The sequence below is a fragment of the Danio aesculapii genome, unplaced genomic scaffold, assembly GCF_903798145.1.
Source record: "Danio aesculapii unplaced genomic scaffold, fDanAes4.1, whole genome shotgun sequence".
Lineage (NCBI taxonomy): Eukaryota > Metazoa > Chordata > Actinopteri > Cypriniformes > Danionidae > Danio > Danio aesculapii.
The window spans coordinates 1-20,000 of record NW_026613700.1 but is presented as its reverse complement, the minus strand read 5'-3'; the positions used below and the strand labels follow the sequence as shown (position 1 = coordinate 20,000).

Sequence of the window (20,000 nt, the reverse complement as noted above, 5' to 3'; positions counted from 1 at the left end):
TTCTGTCCAGAGAGGTCATGTTTTGAACCTCGATTGGTCTCACGTAGTCAAGTATTGGGATTTCACAGGTCAGAGTTCACCAAGCTTGAACTTTGCCTCTCAGCGAACTGCTAAACTCAAGCTTGTGTTTCCAGTCTGTCGCATTCGCATGCGTATGTGTATGAATGGAAGTCAATGGGGGAGAAAAGTGCAGTGTGACCACGGTGCGAATTACAGGGGGGATTGGGGGGAATGCTTGATCCCGCCTAAAGGACGTTCAAAACACACATATGGGGGTCCGTCCTTTAAATAGTAAGAAATAGTTTGGTTTCATTCATTCATTTTCTTTTTTGATTAGTCCCTTTATTAATCTGGGGTCGCCACAGCGGAATGAACCACCAACTTATCCAGCATATGTTTTAGACAGTGGCTGCCCTTCCAGCTGCAACCCATCACTGCGAAACACCATACACACTCATTCATTCACACACATACACTACAGACAATTTATCTCACCCAATTCCCCTATAGCGCATGTCTTGAGACTGTGGGGGAAACCGGAGCACCTGGAGCAAACCCATGTGAACATGGGGAGACTATGACGCCAGTTTGCTTTAATCGGTATCTTAAATAATAATATTAATAATTAAAATAATAAATAATATAAATATACATTTGACCACCACCACTATAACCCCATTTTGAACGCAAAACCCCACCAATTAAAGAGAAAATCATTCAAAAGTCGGAAACCGGCAGATCTAGGTCACAGATAGTCACCATAACTTTTGCTGTAAAATAGCTGTTTGTTTCTACATATAGCCTGAAAGGAAAGTAAAATTAGCTGCATAGTTTGTAGTTTGACCTACAGTAACCTCTGAAATAACAAATCAGCGTATACTGAAGGTCAGAATATATTAAATATCCCACAAAACACTAAAAACTTAAATGCGTTTTATTAATAATTAGATCTAATTGAAATAAATACATACATATGAATAACTGAAACTTGTATTTCACAAGCTAACATTACTGAAAAAGTTGACCCCTCTGATTGTAAATGTATAATTTGCACCCTGAGTGTGACCTCGGCTTTATGGAGATTTTTGTAAAAAATCACCCACTTTAGATGTTTGGCAATCCTGTGGTGAACCTGAAAGAAAATGTCTACTTTGTTTTGATAACTTAATAAGAGTCTCTGACTATAAATTTTTGGCTCAGATTGGGTGACTAGTTTGAAAAAGTAGTTCCAATACAAAGTACTGGAAAACTTTGCTAGATTGATGGCCAAATCCCTCGTAGGGATTGAGCCAAGAATTGTGGCCAGCGAGTTATGAATAATTACATGTTTTGGGTCACTGTAGTGCAGCCAACAGGCAAGAACCCGTGTATAGAAGATACTAAATAGGTACTAAATCTGGCAAAGTTACATGCCGTTAGAAAAGTTTAAGTTAAAATGCCTTTTTAACCCCATTCAGCTCCAACCCCCCAAACACACCTGAACCAATTAATTAGGACCTGAAGCAGCACTTGATAATTACAGACAGGGGTGTTTGATGTGGCTGAAACCTGCAGTAAGGTAGACCACCAGGGACAGGGTTGGTCACACTTGATATACTACGTATGGAATCTGTACCATATATTGCTGTATTTAAAAACAAATATATTTTAAAGACTGTTTATTTAGAAAAGTGCACATGTTTTAACAATTGTTTATTTTAAAAAGTGTGTCTATGTGTTGTGATATGTATTTCTCTGTAACTTTGTCCTGTGCTGCCTGTCTTGACCAGGACTCTCTGGTAGAAGATATATTGTATCCCAATGGGACATTTCTGCTAAAATAAAATAAATGTCCTCTGGGTGTTCCGGTTTCCCCCCAAGTCCAAAGACATGTGGTATAGGTGAATTGGGTAAGCTAAAAATTATCTGGTGTGAATGAGAATGTATGGGTGTTTCTCACCCGGTTTCCTCCGGGTGTTCCTGTTTCCCCCACAGACATGTGCTATAGGTGAATTGGGTAAACAAATTGGCTGTGAATGTGAGAGTGTATGGGTGTTTCCCAGTACTGGGTTGCGGCTGGAATGGCATCCTCTGCGTAACACATATGCCGAAATAGTTGACGTTTCATTTGCTGTGTCAACCCCTGATAAATAAGGGACTAAACTGAAGTAAAATGAATGAATGAAAATAAAATAAAATGAATAAAAAACATTTCTGCTACTTACAGTTTGGTCTTCCTGATCAGAATTAAGGCTGAAAATGGAGCTTTTTAAATGTGTTTAGAGCATAAAAGATTGCGTTAACCAATCTTAACACACTCCAGTACAAATGGATTCAAATGTTTGTTACAGACACTGATAAAAGTACTCTATTCAGCATCACATGTGCTTGATCTGATTTATAGATTTATATAGATTTACATATATTGATATAAGGTCGCTGGTTCGAGCCTCGGCTGGGTCAGTTGGCGTTTCTGTGTGGAGTTTGCATGTTCTCCCTGCGTTCGCGTGGGTTTCCTCCGGGTGCTCTGGTTTCCCCCACAGTCCAAAGACATGCAGTACAGGTGAACTGGGTAGGCTATTTGTCCGTAGTGTGTGTGAATAAGTGTGTATGTGTTTCCCAGTGATGGGTTGCAGCTGGAAAAGCATCTGCTGCATAAAACAAATGCTGGATAAGTTGGCGGTCCATTCCGCTGTGGCGACCCCAGATTAATAAAGGGATTAAGCCAAAAAGAAAATTTATGTATGAATATTGATATAGATTTTAGTTTTTAAAGGCACAGTATGCAATTGTTGCCGCTAGAGGGTGCGCAATCACAATAAAAAAATGGCATATGCTGATGACGCTGTGACTAAGTTTGCAATCATGGGAGTTTTGGTCTTCATTTCATCCTGCGGGACTATGTGAAATCATTCATTCATTCATTTTCTTTTCGGCTTAGTCCCTTTCTTAATCTGGGGTCACCACAGCGGAATGAACTGCCAACTTATCCAGCATATGTTTTACGCAGCAGATCCCCTTCCAACTGCAAACCATCACTGGGAAGCATCCATACAGATGAAGAACAAAGAAAATGCCTCACACAGACTTAACGTTACTGAAATAAATGAAAATAAACAGAGCAACAGTACATTTACCCTCACATACATGCAGAGCTCGTGTCTATGGTGTAATGCAACCATAGCAACAGCACAAAAAAAGGGTGCGTGCTCTTAAAGGGGTCATACATCTTCTTACTCGTTACAGACTGTTCTAGAGGTTTTTAGATATTTAATGAACAAATCTTACATATTGTGTCTTTAATGCCTGCTTTAGCGTGGTTTTAAAAGATCACTCTTAAGTTTAACTAGCTGCATTTAGTACAATTTTGAACTGTGATTCATTTGAATTTAGGTGTTTGAAAACATTACCCTTAAAAGTGTTTGAATAATAGGTAAAAGTTTACTTCCATGCACTTCTTTTTATAGGAATCAAAAGCAGAAAACTAGAGTTGCAAAGCAATGATTTGCTACAGTTTTTTGCTGTAGAATAACACGGAAATGTTATTGTAGAGTAGTTTCTGTAACAGTAATTGTCATAAAGTATCATTGTGCACTGTGAGATGCTTTTTGACTGAATCTTGTTTTTTTTTCTTCACATTTTGAACCACACTAACTTTGTTAACTGATGATTTTTTCTCCCTCTCTCTCCTCTGCAGTGGCATGGTTCAGTTTCGACCCCACATCCGCACACAGAGACATTGTGCTAACCAATGAAAACCAAACTGTGACGTGTAACAGTTACGATGACCGTGTGGTGCTGGGAACTGCTGCTTTCTCCAAGGGTGTGCATTACTGGGAGCTTAGCGTAGACCGCTATGATAACCACCCTGACCCTGCATTCGGTGTGGCGCGGATTAATACCATGAAGGACATGATGCTGGGGAAGGACGATAAGGCCTGGGCTATGTATGTGGACAACAACCGCTCCTGGTTCATGCACAACAACTCCCACACCAACAGGTATGAATATGCATTTGCTAGGGTGAAGATAGATTTCACAAGCTAGACTTTTGGCTCTTTTGGCCAATCATCACCTGTTAAATTAGAAAGAGACCATCTGTCCTATACGTTGACCATTTCTCTGGTCATTTGAAGACAAATGAGCAGCCCTAGAATACTAATTAAAGGGTTAGTACTCAAAAATTTACAGATGTGGCCCAAAGTTTTGAGAATTACATAAATATTGGAAATTGGAAAAGTTGCTGCTTAAGTTTTTATAATTGCAATTTGCATATATTCCAGAATGTTATGAAGAGTGATCAGATGAATTGCATAGTCCTTCTTAGTCATGAAAATTAACTTAATCCTGAAAAAAAAGCTTTCCTCTGCATTTCATTGCTGTTATTAAAGGACCTGCTGAGATCATTTCAGTAATCGTCTTGTTAACTCAGGTTAGAATGTTGACGAGCACGAGGCTGGAGATCATTATGTCAGGCTGATTGGGTTAGAATGGCAGACCTGACACGTTAAAAGGTGGGTGATGCTTGAAATCATTGTTCTTCCATTGTTAACCATGGTGACCTGCAAAGAAACAAGTGCAGCTGTCATTGCGTTGCATAAAAATGGCTTCACAAGCAAGGATATTGTGGCTAGTAAGATTGCACCTAAACCAACAATTTATAGGATCATCAAGAACTTCAAGGAAAGAGGTTCAATTCTTGTTAAGAAGGCTTCAGGGCATCCAAGAATGTCCAGCAAGCGCCAGGATCGTCTCCTACAGAGGATTCAACTGCAGGATCGGAGTGCCACAAGTGCAGAGCTTGCTCAGGAATGGCAGCAGGCAGGTGTGAGCGCATCTGCACGCACAGTGAGGCGAAGACTTGGCACTGGTGTCAAGAAGGGCAGCAAAGAAGCCACTTCTCTCCAAAAAAATATCAGGGACAGATTGAGCTTCAGCAAAATGTATTGTGAATAGACTGCTGAGGACTGGGGCAAAGTCATATTCTCAGATGAATCCCCTTTCTGATTGTTTGGAGCATCTGGAAAAAGGCTTGTCCGGAGAAGAAAAGGTGAGCTCATCCAAGAGAATAGGCTCACTCACAGTTTTGCCCAAAAATACAGCCATGAATAAAGAATGGTACCAAAACACCCTCCAACAGCAACTTCTTCCAACAATCCCTCAACAGTTTAGTGAAGAACAATGCATTCTCCAGCACGATGGAGTACCGTGCCATAAGGCAAAAGTGATATCTAAGTGGCTCGGGGACCAAAACGTTGAAATTTTGGGTCCATGGCCTGGAAACTCCCCAGAACTTGTGGTCTATCCTCAAGAGGCGGGCGGACAAACAAAATCCCACTAATTCTGACAAACTTCAAGAAGTGATTATGAAAGATTTGGCCCAGAAGTTGACTGAGAGCATGCCCAGTCAAATTGCAGAGGTCCTGAAAAAGAAGGGCCAACACTGCAAATACTGACTCTTTGCACAAATGTCATATAATTGTCGATAAAAGCCTTTGAAACGTATGAAGTGCTTGTAATTATATTTCAGTACATCACAGAAACAACTGAAACAAAGATCTAAAAGCAGGTTAGCTGCAAACTTTGTGAAAACTAATATTTCCGTCATTCTTAAAACTTTTGGCCACGACTGAAAATTCTATTCTTAATTATTTATCCTCATGTCATTTCAATACCCCGAGAGCTTCGTTCATCTTCAAAACACAAATTAAGATATTTTAGATGAAATCCTGGAGCTCTCTCATCCTCTCTATGTAGACAGCAATAGTCCTGAGATGTTCAAAATCCAGAAACGAACCAAAATCATAGTCAAAACATTCAATGTGACTTCAACTGTGGTTCAACTGTAATCATACCATGGTCCAAGAACATTTTGTGAGACAAAAACATATAAAAACATCTGAAGAATTTCAGCCCAGACTTTTCATTTCTGTGCATCCCTAGTATTCTCATTACATCTTCAGTATATAGGCATGAGTGAGTACTAAACAAATACTATAGATATACAAAGATGGTTCACTCACATTACTTTGAATAGAGAAAAGTGTATTGCTCAGTATGATCACCACAGCGAAGGAAGTCCCGCCTTCTGGTCGAAATAGCTAATTGTCAGTCTTCAAAGTCATGCGCTTCTGTGGGGGAGGGGTCTTTACAAATTTGTTTGGAGAAAATGGAGAAAAAAAATCCCATCCCATTACATATCATGTTCTTCCAGTGTTGTCCAGTCTTTGCTCAGGTTTTGTCTCTGTTCTTCCAGTGTTGTTTCTAACCACCACCTCTGGTTGCCATGGAAACAATCTGTGTCATGCCAATCATTGCGCATGCGCAGTAGCTAGAGCAACCTGTTACTTGTTTTAATTCATATTTACATTAGATGTCGCCTACCCTATTTTTGTCTTTTGGAAGGAATACATCAATAGAGCCGTCATTTTGGTAAAGGATAGTGCTCCTTTGAAATGAATGTAGGATCAAGGTGCAGTGGAGGACTGTGGCCATGCGTAGCCAGAGATATATACACATATATACACAAATCAATGATTGGGAGTTTTCCAGGTGGTCAGTATGAAAATATTGTTTTAAATTACAAAAATTATAATATCACATCACTTTTCTACATCGATGGATAAGTACAAGCATTGCAGACAAAGAGCATGTGTTTGTGTGCATGGAAATGTATTATCTCCCTCCCTGTTAAATTTGATCTAAACCATGTCCTGAAACACACCCCCTCTCCTGCTTTCACTTCTCATTCTAACAGAGGGAGCTATTCGTTTGGAGGGAGCGATTAGTTTGTGAATTAATCCCCGTTATAAATGACTCGTTCCCTTAGCCCACAATAATAAAATTTCTGGCACCGCAGCGTCTTGTCATATTTTTTTCATTGTTTGTTTATTTTATTCAACAAAACTTGCATAAGCCTAGTGTTTAAAACTAGGCTAATGTAAAAAACTAAATCTTACCTATGAAATGTTCTACCTTTGTGCTTTGGTTTCTTTGTTAGCTTATTTCTACACCCATACAAAGCGCAAAAATCCAGCATCTTCAGATCGGCACACTGTCTTGGCTAGTGCAGTTGAATGACATTTGTCGTGGGAGCACTGTGCAAATGTGGCGGCGGTATTGATGCTTGCTCAGGGACCGTATGCGATATCTAGTGTACATATCTATGGATTTAAATGTAATTAGAGTTTAAGCAACAATGCTAATGGAACAGGGCTACGTTTCTTTCTAAAGACTACGTCATACTTAAGCTGTACCTTAGCGTTAATATGTGTTTCCTGAAGCTGTCTTAGTTAAGTGTACCTTCTTTAAGTCATACTTACTTAAGGTTGTCTGGACCACTCTTATACCTTATCACTGCTTTTTTTTTTTTTTTTTTACATCTAAGTAAATTCAATACCTTGCATATAAATAGCATCTCACTGACGAGTAAATTATATGCACCATTAAAATGTCACAAGAGTGGACTAGATAGGGATTAAGTTAACAGTTACTCGCAGTTTTACCATGCAAATCAAACAATTCAGCAGCACCTGCAGGGACAAGCAACCAAGTTATTGCTTGAGGAACATGCCAAGAAATGTTATAACTTTAGTTAGGAAGTACCTTTAAAGTCTTTGTAGCCTACTAAGAGACAACGTTATCTGCGAATGAAGCCCAGTCACTTCAGTTTTTGTTGCTGATTTGAAATAAGTAATTGGTTTGCAAATTCAGCTAGCACATTTTCGAGATTTTAGTATTTAACCATTAATTTAGGTAGGACTTTGGAACTAAACTACTAAAATGGATTACAGGACCATATGTGTGCTGATGCATTGTGTTTAGCTACTGGCCTGGAATTTAGAAAACAGTGTTTTAAAGGGGCAGTATGTAAGTTTGACACCTAGTGGTTGAACTAGGTATTGCATACCTGGTACAAAACACACTGAAGCGCAGGTTGCCAGATTGATGACACCAACCAGGGGTACGTTTCCGAAAACCATTGTTAGCCAACTAAAATCTCAAGTTCCGTCGTTACAAATATAGTTCGCTGATTTGGCATTTCCCAAATCCATCCTTCCAATGAACATTCTGAGAGCTGTGGTTAGAATCATAGTTCCTGGCTGTGTTCTATTCCCAGTTATACCCCCTATGCCCTATTCGTTTAAAACATTTTAACATTTAAACTTGGAATTATATTTTTAAAAAAGCATTAAAGTCATCCCTCTTAGGTGTAATTTGCTTTCAATATATTTTTACAGTTTAGTTTTAGCAATCTTCATGTTTATAATTGCGCTCCCTTCGCAGTGCACTTTGAAAACATTGATGTCATTTTGAACACAGCCGTGGCTCATGATGAAAGCTATAGGTGACCTATTATTTAAAAGCGGAATTGATGTTACGTCTCCAAAGCTTGTGAAAACAAAAATATATAGCATACGTTAATGCTTTTAATTTACAGTACGTTATTTATTAAGTATCTATACTGTATGTGACATGGGCCTGTTGGTCAGAACATTTCTGCAGTGGTTTGCATGTGTCAAAGTGTAATACTAATAATAGTAATACTTAATACTAAAACAAGAACAAGAATGTTCACCTAGCAATTTTCTTAAATATCTACAAACATATTATGGTATATTTATGCTTTAGAAGAGTCAAAATCTTACATACAGCACATTTGATTGTTTTCACAGATCTGTGTATTGTATTGTTTAATATAGATATTTTGCCATGGTTGTTATCTGCATGTCAAACAAATAGTAAAAGCTTGTTTTTAGTATATTGTAATTGTGTAATTGTACCTTATGGCCCGTTTCCACTGAGTGGTACGGTACGGTTCGGTTTGGTTTGGTACGCTTTTATAGCCGTTTCCACTGTCAAAAAGCGTACCGAACCGAACCGTACCGTACCACTCTTTCGGCACCCTTTCGAAAGGATACCAAACACGAGAAAGTGTACCAAAAGGCGGAGCCACACGTGCAGCTGAACGCTATTGGTTTACAGAGATACGTCATTCGCTTACGCAACAAGCCAGAATGAAAACAAAAAACCGCCATGTTTAAAATACAAAGCCGACGAGCCGAGACATTACAGCGGAATGATATATACATATAATAACGAACCATGGTCGACCCGGGCTCAAACAAACCTTGTCGTCTTGATAAACAGCCACAAAGCCATGGAGTAGAGCAGATTTACCCTGTGCCGCGAAGTTTTTTTACGAGGCAGTCTGTGGCGCGAGCAGTTTCGCTTTCTTGCTAGCGCTCGCGCGCATCTAACATTATATCTGAAATAACAAAGTTCATGAGCTGATGATAATAACCTGCGCTTGATTATTGACGTGCTTTTGAAACCCGATCCTGTCAGACACTGACAAACGCGAGAGTGAAGCGCGGAAAAAACAAGAGAGGAGCCGGAAAAAAAGGAGCACATTATTTTTGAGCAGACGTGAACACACTGCCTTATTTAATTATTATTGTTATCTTCACCTTTTGGACTAATATGAACTCAGAATAATGGAATTGTTCTCTAACAGAGGCTACATGTGCTGCTGAAGATTATAGACACAGATGAGAGGTTTTCACTGACTGTAGGCTATATATTGTGCTGTTTTTTAACCTAAATACGGACGAAATGTCTGCTATATGTAGTTCTTCTGTAATTGATAACATATCGGAGACTGTAAGGGGCTGTTTGTGTTTATATATGTTCATTTATTTAGTTATTTAATATAATTACAGACGTTACAGTAGGCTGTTTCGCACTGTCATTGATCTGCAGTTATAATCAACTCATGTTCATTGAAAAGTTAGTAATAAACATTTCTACACAAGTATTTATGTGTAAAGCATCTGTTTTATGAGAAGTGCTTTTCATATGATATGTAAGCGACCCGTACAGCTTTATTGTAGACATTTCCTCCAGCGAGAGTGACGTCGACTGAAACTTTCTGTCGTACACCACGCCCACCAAAAGGGTACCCTTGTTAGTGGAAACGCAAGCTTGATAAAGGTGACCCGTACCAAACCGAACCTACCGTACCGTACCAGTCAGTGGAAACGAGCCATTAGGTTATTATGTTTGATGACACAAATGCTTTTCATGATGAACAGATTTATTTCTAAAAGGATCAGTGTTCATACATAGAACACATGAAATAATGTCAGTGGCAGCTCAGTTTAACTTTCCTTTTAATCTTTATGAACGTTTGGTTTTGACCTTCAGTGTGCTGGCTGCTTAAAGGATGAGAAAATATTCAAATAGTGTCATCTGTGATGAATGAAACTAAAATAATTCAAAGCCAAGCTATTTTGGCTATGTTTTGTGCATCTGGGGAACCTATACTTTCATCTGTTAAGACAAGTCATGCATTCAATTTGGAAACAATGTAGAAGTATTATCTATAAAAACATTAAAACACTGTGATCAAGATATATAGTGATTAAAACCATACTCCATACACTGTAGAGTCAACTTATATGATAAATCAGTGTTTCCATCATGTTCAAAATCAACATGCTATTTTTTTTTTTTAATGATATTTTATTGTATTTTTCACGAACAAACACAAAGAAACACACACCACACACACACACACACACACACACACACACACACACACACACACACACACACACACACTTAGTCCTCTCACTCAGCACTGTCCCAGACAAATCCCATAGTTTAGCGGGCGACAACAGAAAATAGAATAGAGAAATAAACATTTATAATTAAATAGGTAAAATAAGTCAATGAAGTCTCTGAAAAATCCACAGAGGTTGAGTGGCTGGTTTGTTCACCCAAATAGCTAAGAAATTAACCCCAAACACTGAAAAATTTTTCAATAGAATGAGTCTACAGATATCTCAGTGTTTCAATCTGTTAGCCGGAATCATGTCCGCAATCCACATTTGAAATGTAGGAGGTGAAGATGACTTCCAATGTCGGAGCACACCTTTTAGCCACAATCATACCTAAACAGATGGACCTGGAGTCCATCTGGGAGATGAGGAATGTGTTGTGAATATCCGAAAATACCAAGTTCTGCAACAGGTGGTAAAGATTTACTATGAGCTTTAGAATACAAATCAAATATGCTTGACCAAAATGTATACAACAAAGGACAAAACCCGAAAGCACGGGAAGTTGTGTCTTCTGTCACTTTCAACATGCCATTTCTAACATGTCATCTAAATTATGTCATGTAATGTCAAGCTTTAGATTGCCACATGCAATTCTAGTAGTTGTAAAGCATTATAAACATTAAGTATGCAGGTTTAGCCAGAATTTAGAGTTTTCCTGGACAGTGTGGTGCATGTAAACGTGGTGTATGTCACACTTCTGCTGATGCAGTGCCTTGAGGTGAGTATCAAGGACAGACTGATTATACCACTTGAATACTAATGCAACAATTTACACTTTGCCTCCATTTAAGGATACTGAGGTGACTAAGAGGACACACCAGCAGTACAGCTAGTGTTACACTTAACAGTCCCCGAAATCTGCGCCATCTGTATGCAACCCACATAATGTAGCCTGAAGCTAATCTTGCTCTACTTTTCCGTTAGTCTCACATCCATTTACTTCTCCAGTTTTATACATTTGTACCATTTTCTGTCATTTCTTTTTAATATATCATTTTTATTATTACTAAAGACTATTTTGAGGCATGTAAACAAAAACAATGGTCCTAATGCATTTCCTGTTTTACATTTTTAATTTCTATAGCTTCCAAGAATTCAAAAAGATCAACATATTGATAAATAATGTTATGATGGCTGTTTTAACGTTAAGTTATGATTGAATTGCCTCTTATTGCAGTTAAAAAATAGTTTAACAACAAGCAAAAAATGCTCATGGGTCAATGAGATCACCACATTGAAATGGTCTATATTTTAAATATTGTATCCCAACAAGTTTCTTTTGTTGTTTCTTTTGTCCCACCAACACCCAGGGGCTCTAAGCAGGTAAATCAATTAGGTGTGTTTTTTGGTAGATTCCCTCCATTAGAAATTCTGCTAGCATTAGATGTAGTGTCCTTATTCAACCCAGGCTTATAGGAAATGCGTTTCTCTGCCTACATTTTTGCACAATGCAAAATACATTGCTCCTGGTAGGTTTTATTGAACGTTTCATGTGCCAAATCCACTAGAGTGCGCTGTCTACATGTTTGAGAATCTGACATTTAAATCTTTTGATAAATCAGTGTTTCAGTGTTTTAAATCTATTAATTGGAATTAAATAAATTGAATCTATAATACATAATTTTTCTGTAAGTTTCAGTCTGTTTAGTACACATTCTCGAGAAGGTGGAGCTTGTCGTAGAGATCTACTAGACCAGCAAACTACTGACTTAAATCCTTCATTAAACTCAACCAATAGTGTTTTCAAAAACACTAGCAAGGCTTTATTCATCAATCATATATCCCTGGAAAAATCATTAGTGTGAAAAGAAAAAAAAGTTTAATTTCATTTTATCTAGAAACGTCAGTCAAACATATCTTGAAATACATATTTCTGTTCACAAAAATATAGGCTGAAGCACATATTTCTAATGAGCCTGTGTTGTCCTTAGCAGATGTTTAATGAGTCCTAGAAGAGGCCTGGTTTGTACTAAAATGTTGGTTGGTTTGCAGTAAATAGAGGTGGAAACATTTTTTCTAAAAGATCACAGATCAAGGCCAGATGCATTACCATTTTTAACATTCATACTCCTTAGAATTGGAGGACAAATAACCTCCTAGGGCTTGAGTGTCCACATAAGTGGACAGCACATTTTTAGCTCTTAAGTGGCTATTTAAAGTACGTTGAATGTTTTATATTTTGTTACAGACATACAGTGTCATCCTGCAACTGTTTTGCAGCATATGAAATGTCCCAAACACTATTTTAACTGAAAAAATTAAAAACATAAAAACATTTGTTTTTACTCTTTGATACTCAAAGCATTTAAAAAAATGGATGTTATATATGCATTAAAAAAATTCTGGAAAAAATGTTTTATGTATATTCTGACCACGAGTCCACATATATGGACATTATTTTTCTCTACATCGTATCAAAAGATGATACTTAGATTTTTATTCTAATTTGGTTCCAATAAGCCCAAAAAGCAAAGAGAAATAAAACATGCATGTAAAAAAAACACCTTGGGCCTAAAAAATAATATAGGATAAAAAATAATAAATCCCTAAAAAGTGCCAAATCAGACAGCATCCTGTTTAGAGTGAGTGATTCATTTAACATGAATTGTCAGATTAATAGGGCTGAAAATATACAAACAGAAAAAAAAAAAAAACTCTCAGATCTCTGACAACGATGCAAAAATGGGAAGAGGGAGGGAAAGTATGAAAAATATGAACAGGGCGTCAAAAGACATGCATTTGAAACATAAGTTGAAATGAATTGTTTAGATAAAATGAAGATTCTGTCATCATTTACTAACTGTTTAAGGGATAGCTGACCCAAAACTGAAAATTTCCCCACCGTTTACTCCTGTGTATCTAAACTTTTATGCGTTTCTTGTGTTGAACAAAAAACAAGATATTCTGAAGTATGTTGGAAAAAAGCAGCCATTGACATCCATAGTAGGAACAAAAAATACTATAGAAAGCAGTGGTTGCTTTCCAACATTTTTCAAAATATCTTCCTTTGTGAATAAAATATACTCAAGTTGTTTTGGAACACAAAATTTCCATTTTTTGGGTGATTTTGGGTCTGTGCCATTGTATTGTTTTAAACTCTTCCCCACAAAGACAAGCCTGTGCTGGTCTTTAATGGGGCTAGCCTAAAGGCTTCAATATACTTCAAACTAAATTGTGTTAACTTCAAACTGAAATTGTTAATAGGGTATATGCCGAGCTAGTGTTGTTCCCATACTGATAAACTTCCGGTGACCTGTTATTGTGAGTTTTTTTTTCATTTTATACGATTCCTTTTACAGCATTGATGTTGTAATGTAATTAAAATACAAGCAGTTAAATAGACTTTGGCATTCATTCAGTTGCTCAAGCGTAAAACGAGACAAAAAGCAGTTAACTCGCACACGCCTATCAGAATCAGCAGCGTAGCGCAAAAGTTCCATTGAATATTCATTCATTCCATTTCTTGTCGGCTTAGTCCCTTTATTAATCTGGGGTCGCCACAGCAGGATAAACCGCCAACTTATGTTTTATGCAGCGGATGCCCTTCCAGCCGCAACCCATCTCTGGGAAACATCCATACACACTTATTCACACTCATACACTTCGGACAATTTTAGCCAACCCAATTCACCTGTACCACATGTCTTTGGACTGTGGGGGAAACCGGAGCACGCGGTGGAAACCCACGCGAAAGCAGGGAGAGCATGCAAACTCCACACAGAAACGCCAACTGACCCAGCCGAGGCTCGAACCGGCGACCTTCTTGAAGTGAGGCGACAGCACTACCTACTGCGCCACTGCGTCGCCCCCATTGAATATATTGGGGTAAAATAAATGCTCATATTATAAAGACATGGCGGGGAAAAATGTAATTTAATGCAGTGCTTCTTATACAATCTGAGACCCACTTTATATGGGATATCACTCAGCCAGTGGAGATCACTGATTTTTAAAGAAAACTGACCTTAAACGCGCCGATTTTGCAATCACAAACAGTTCACCGGAAGCGCTTAACCCAGGTTACTGGCAAATTAAAAGTCCTATTAGCACGCTTCAGCATATACACTATTTGAACAAAATCTGGCCAGAATTAAGCTGTTTTTAAATTTGTTTCTGCAATTTGAAACTGCTCACCAAAGCTAACTTTCTTTTGGGGGAATTGTATTTTGACCCCAAAACTATTCACATAAATAGAGCACAGTATATAATACAGTAATAATTGCGTGGTAAAAACAAACCTCCTTGGCAAAGTTCAGGCGTCTACGAGTTTCATGCAACACCAAACTTCACTGGCTTTTGGGAATCAAACTGTTGTGTGTATATGTAAACTGGTTTTGGTGGTGTGCAGGGACATACATTTTTATAATGACATAGGTATGACCTAGGTATTATCCGTAACATTGGGGTAGTTTATAAGGACATTGCTTGTGTCCTTGTAATTTAAAGCACTTAAAAATCATACTTAATGGTGTGTTTTGACATTCGAGTTAGGTTTAGGGGTAGGGCCATATACTAAGCCTTTTTTTAGAGTATAAAATACATAACACCTATGGAAAGTCCTGGTAAACCAAAATGTGTGCAGTTATGTGTGAATGATATTATTTGGGTTCCAAACATCTAAACAACCTGAGGGTGTTTAAAAGATTTTTGGTCAACTATCCATGTAATACCAGGTTGAAACTGAACCAAAATTTAGCATTTCACTTCTGAGAAAACTGTTCTAAAGTTTTTGACTGCTCCATAAATATAAGTAGGTGATTTCACTCTCCCAAGACATCCTGTCGAACTGAATATCATCACTGCTCTGTGTTTTAAAGTAATGCAGACTGGAGTTTTGATTAGAGTAAAGCCACAGCAGTTTTCTCTTCTGTGCTCCAGTTCCACTTCACATGTGCCACTTCTTGCATCCCACTCATTCCACTGCTCGGAGAGATCTGGGATCAAAGGAAAACACACAGACTTTGACTTTTAAAAATCCTATAGCTTTCTCCAGGCGAATCGCCGCAATTCCTGTCACACACACTGTGATTTGGAAACAGACAAGCAATGCGATGCCAACTGGGAAACCTTCCCAGGTTCTATTTTAATAGGCGCTGTTCTATTAAAACTCCTGCTTGATCAATTACATTAATTACAGTTACAGAACTACTACAAGTAAACTACAAGTAAATTAATAAATTAATGAGTGGAAAGTGGTGGCATTAATGTACTGTAATTCATAGTAAAAATTTATATATATATATATATATATATATATATATATATATATATATATATATATATATATATATATATATATATATATATATATATATATGATTCATTCCAGAATTGCAGGTACATTTCAAGCGTTTAGCAGTCGTTTTATTAAACTGGAATGATATACATCAAATGTATAATTTATAGCAAACCTTGAATCCTTTGTTCAAAATGCTTAAATGTGATAGGGAATATTTAATTCTGTTAAAAAATTATTGTTTAAATTTTTAATTCATAATAGAGTTGACACCATTTCCACCATTTTGTGCTTTAGCTCAAGATGCTAACCTCAAACCAGCTACGACATGGCAGGTCTAAACCTGAATTTTATGGACTTTTATCTTACTTTCATGCATACATGCATCATTTTATTAATAATCAAAATTGTTCAATTAAGGCTTGATTTAAAGAAATAGTAGAATGTTTATCGGGGACAGTGGTTCCCTAACCCTGGGCCATGGACTGGTACCGGTCCGTGGATCAATTGGTACCCAGCCACACAAGAAATCATTAATAATTTATGTTTTATTTATTATTTGAGAGTCTGAATGATCTTTTATTTTTTTTTAAATATATTATTTTTAAAAAATAACGGTATTCTCTCGGTTACATTTTGGTCAATTGAGCGCCAAAATTTAACCCACAAGCTAGCAAAATACGATTCACATGGGGCTTCAGCATCAACACTTGACATAGGGCATGTCTGAAGTTGTTGCTAACGTGATCATCATAGCAGCATCAGCCAAAGAAATTAGTCCGCAATCGGCTACTGTCTGAGCTGGGGTATTTGCATAAAGTGATCTGATTGGCTGACGCTTCTGTTGGCTCTTGAAAAGTTCAGAAATTCCCAAACTTCTGCAGCAAGACGGATCCACATTTCAGTTCAGCAACGCTTGACGTCACCCGTTCAAAGTGAATAGGAAGTGTTGACGCTAAAGCCCCGTGTGAATGGGGCATAAGAAACAGTCGTCTTTGGAAAGTTTCTTTGCGAAGAGGAAAAGGCACAGTGGAATTGACCCGCAACCCATTTGTCAACAAATCAGGTGAATCCAGCATGTAAGTGCAAGAAGATCAACTGCTGGAGATCGCAAATGTCAGTGGCCGTTCACATTTCACGTCTTTTACGTGTGCAAGTTCGTTATTTTCAATGGATGCATAAGCAATTAGGAATGATGCGCACAAGCGGCACAACATGTGCAAGCGACTCGCGTCTTCTATGTCCACCCATTTAAAAAAAATGTCAGAATGCTGCAAGAGTCACGTGACAAGATTATACACATTTAGGTAGACTATCTCAAACACTGCAGTGCTTTTTAATTTTTTTCCATATATAAAGCTTGTATCAGATTTGCAGCAATGTTTTGTCAGCTTGTCATTCTCTGTAAAAAATGGTTGATGGTTGACTAGCACATCCTCCATCAACCAACTTTTATATATATATATATATATATATATATATATATATATATATATATATATATATATATATATATATATATATATATATATATATATATATATATATATATATATATATATATACATATATATATATATAAGTTGCTCTGTTTATATATGAATCCTTCCTAAAGTTGTGAATAGCTGATGTCCTTAATCTACTCCTTCCTGCTCTACTTGATGTTTGCAGGGCTGAGGGTGGCATCACCAAGGGCTCGACTGTTGGGATCCTGTTAGACTTAACAAAACACACCTTGACTTTCTTCATCAATAAACAGCAGCATGGACCCATGGCATTCGAGAACTTGGAGGGTGTGTTCATGCCTGCGGTCAGTCTCAACCGCAATGTCCAGGTGAGCAGCAGATCCACCGTGACCTTTAACTTACTCAGTGATTGGTCCCAGGACTCCTAACCCCACTTTCTAAATCGTTCTCATCACAGTCAAGTTTCTTGACCCAACGTCTAGCAGATATTCCAGAAATCAGGATAACGTAACTTCAAATAAACCCAAACTCTCGTCTGATTAACCCAAACCTTTGCAGTCCTGGTATGGTATGACAAGATTATGAACGATTTTCAGCACGGGATTCTAGACAGGGTTAGGCAACCATAGTGAGTCAATCTGGTAGAGTGCATGTGCATGACATCCCCACTCTGTTGTCTGACTACCAGTTTCTTCCTGGCTAAGCTGAAGCATGTTATCAATTGACAATCAAAACTGCTAGATTTACATATAAACAAGCACTAAAGGTTTTGGACAAGAATCCAGTTAGATGGCACCATTGAGACATCTGTGGCCCAATGGATAGTGAGTTGGACTAGTTACCCAATGGTTTCCGGTTGCCAGCAGGAATTGAAGATGGGTAAAGTAAATGAACCACACTCTCTCCATCTTCAATACTAAACTGGGGTGCCCTTGAGCAAGGCACTTGACCCCTAATTGCTCCCTGGGTGCTGGAAGTAATAGCTCCCCACTGCTCCTAGTGTATGTTTACAGTGTGTGTGTGCTCTCACTCAATATGTGTCTGTGCACTTGCACGGGTTTAAAGCAGAGGACCAATTTCGAGTATGGGTACCACCATACTTGACAAGGCTTAGAGAAATATCTCATCTTCACCCATATTTCTTTGTTTTCTCCCCACAATGTCGCTAAAATGTTACTGCACTGTTAAAGGCACCTGCGGTAGCACCCAAAAGGCAGGGGAAGATGCTAGCCATCGCATAAAAAGTTGAACTGTTCTGGACATTCTAAAGGAAGGTAGAAGTTACGCGGCTGTAGGCCATTACGAAATAAATAAACGAAGATCAAAAGGTTTTGATCTTTAGTTTCATTTTATAATACTGGACTTATTTTTCTACGAAGGTTTGAACTTTGAAAGTGTTTAAACAAAAAAGAAAAGTGTGAAAATGTTAATGCTGGTCTGAGAAAAGTGTATAAAGTGTGTAGTGAGGGCTTTTACAGCCATTAAAACATCTATAATAATTGTAAAAAAATAAAGCTGACTACTTCACAGATTCAACTTTTGCGGGTTATTTTTAAAACGTAACTCTCGCAAATAACGAGGGACCACTGTAATCAAAAACAGTATGCGAGAAGTACCTGAATTACCTACTACTTCCGGCAAGAATCTGAAGTGCGCATATAGTGGAGGCTACGCTATCCAATGCCATGCAAGATAATTAATAAATGAGAGTGAAGCAATTGCATTTATACTACTCCCATGTATACTATATAGAATGTACTTTTCTAATGGTTGCGAAGTAAATTCAAATTCAGTTGTAGTACCTACTTGAGTTGTAAGCGATTTTGGACGCAGCCTTGGGCAGCTTGGGTCTTCACTGCTTACTTCCAATTTCTTTTTTTAGGCTAATGATTTCAGGTTTGCCTTCAATAGGCTTTTTGACAGGCTACTGGAGATTCTGCCATGCTTAAATGTTTCATCTAAAATACCAAGAACTATTACTAGATAGGACTGAAATCAATGTAGATCAAACTCTGTGCTGCAGCTCTGTATAGTTTAGCTCCAACCAGCTCCAATCCACACCTGCTTAATAGTCTCTAGTAGTCTTGAACGGCTCGATTAAGGCTCAAACTTTAGTGTGACCGCAGCTTAATTGTAATGTGAATAATTAGCCCTTAACATGCCTATCTGCACATTATTTCTCATTGTTAATATCTGAATTTTGTCTCCTTCCACAGGTGACTCTGATCACAGGTCTGGAAGTCCCAAAGAGTATCATGTGATCATCATCTCTGACCAATGGAAACAAGTCAACCCCTCCCCCCCTTCTTTTTTGTCAAACAAAATCAGTGCTCTTATACTGCACTGATATGTAACTTATTCTGTTTTGGAATATTTGATCTAGGTTATATATTTTTCCCCTCATGTTTATGTGGGTGATTTGCATTTCAGTGTTTACAAATCATTCCCATGTTTACAGAAAAGCAAACCACTGGATGTCCCCATGGGGGGCAAAGCTGGAGTCGGAGACCCCAAAGCACTTTGAAGTTGAGTTCTGCCTCTTTTTCGTTTTCATACCTCCAATGAAAGATTAGCACAGTTCCAAAAAGAAATGTAATTTGGATCAAAACCAACTTTTTTAGGCATGTGAAATGTTAGCAAACGGAATAGGGTGATCAAACAACTGTGAGACTAAAAGTGTATTTGAAATCGTTT

General features: G+C 37.9%; 1 protein-coding gene across 1 annotated transcript in view; it reads left to right on the top strand.

Moving 5' to 3' along the window:
• LOC130220212 (tripartite motif-containing protein 67-like) overlaps positions 1 to 19,939 on the top strand; it is a 50,817-nt gene extending 30,878 nt beyond the window's left edge. Inside the window, exons 7-9 of the mRNA XM_056452588.1 lie at positions 3,677 to 3,980; positions 17,512 to 17,674; positions 19,523 to 19,939. Coding sequence (XP_056308563.1) covers positions 3,677 to 3,980; positions 17,512 to 17,674; positions 19,523 to 19,567 — 512 coding nt within the window. The 3' untranslated portion in view covers positions 19,568 to 19,939. The remainder of the gene's footprint in view (positions 1 to 3,676; positions 3,981 to 17,511; positions 17,675 to 19,522) is intronic.
• The last annotated feature ends 61 nt before the right edge of the window (positions 19,940 to 20,000 follow it).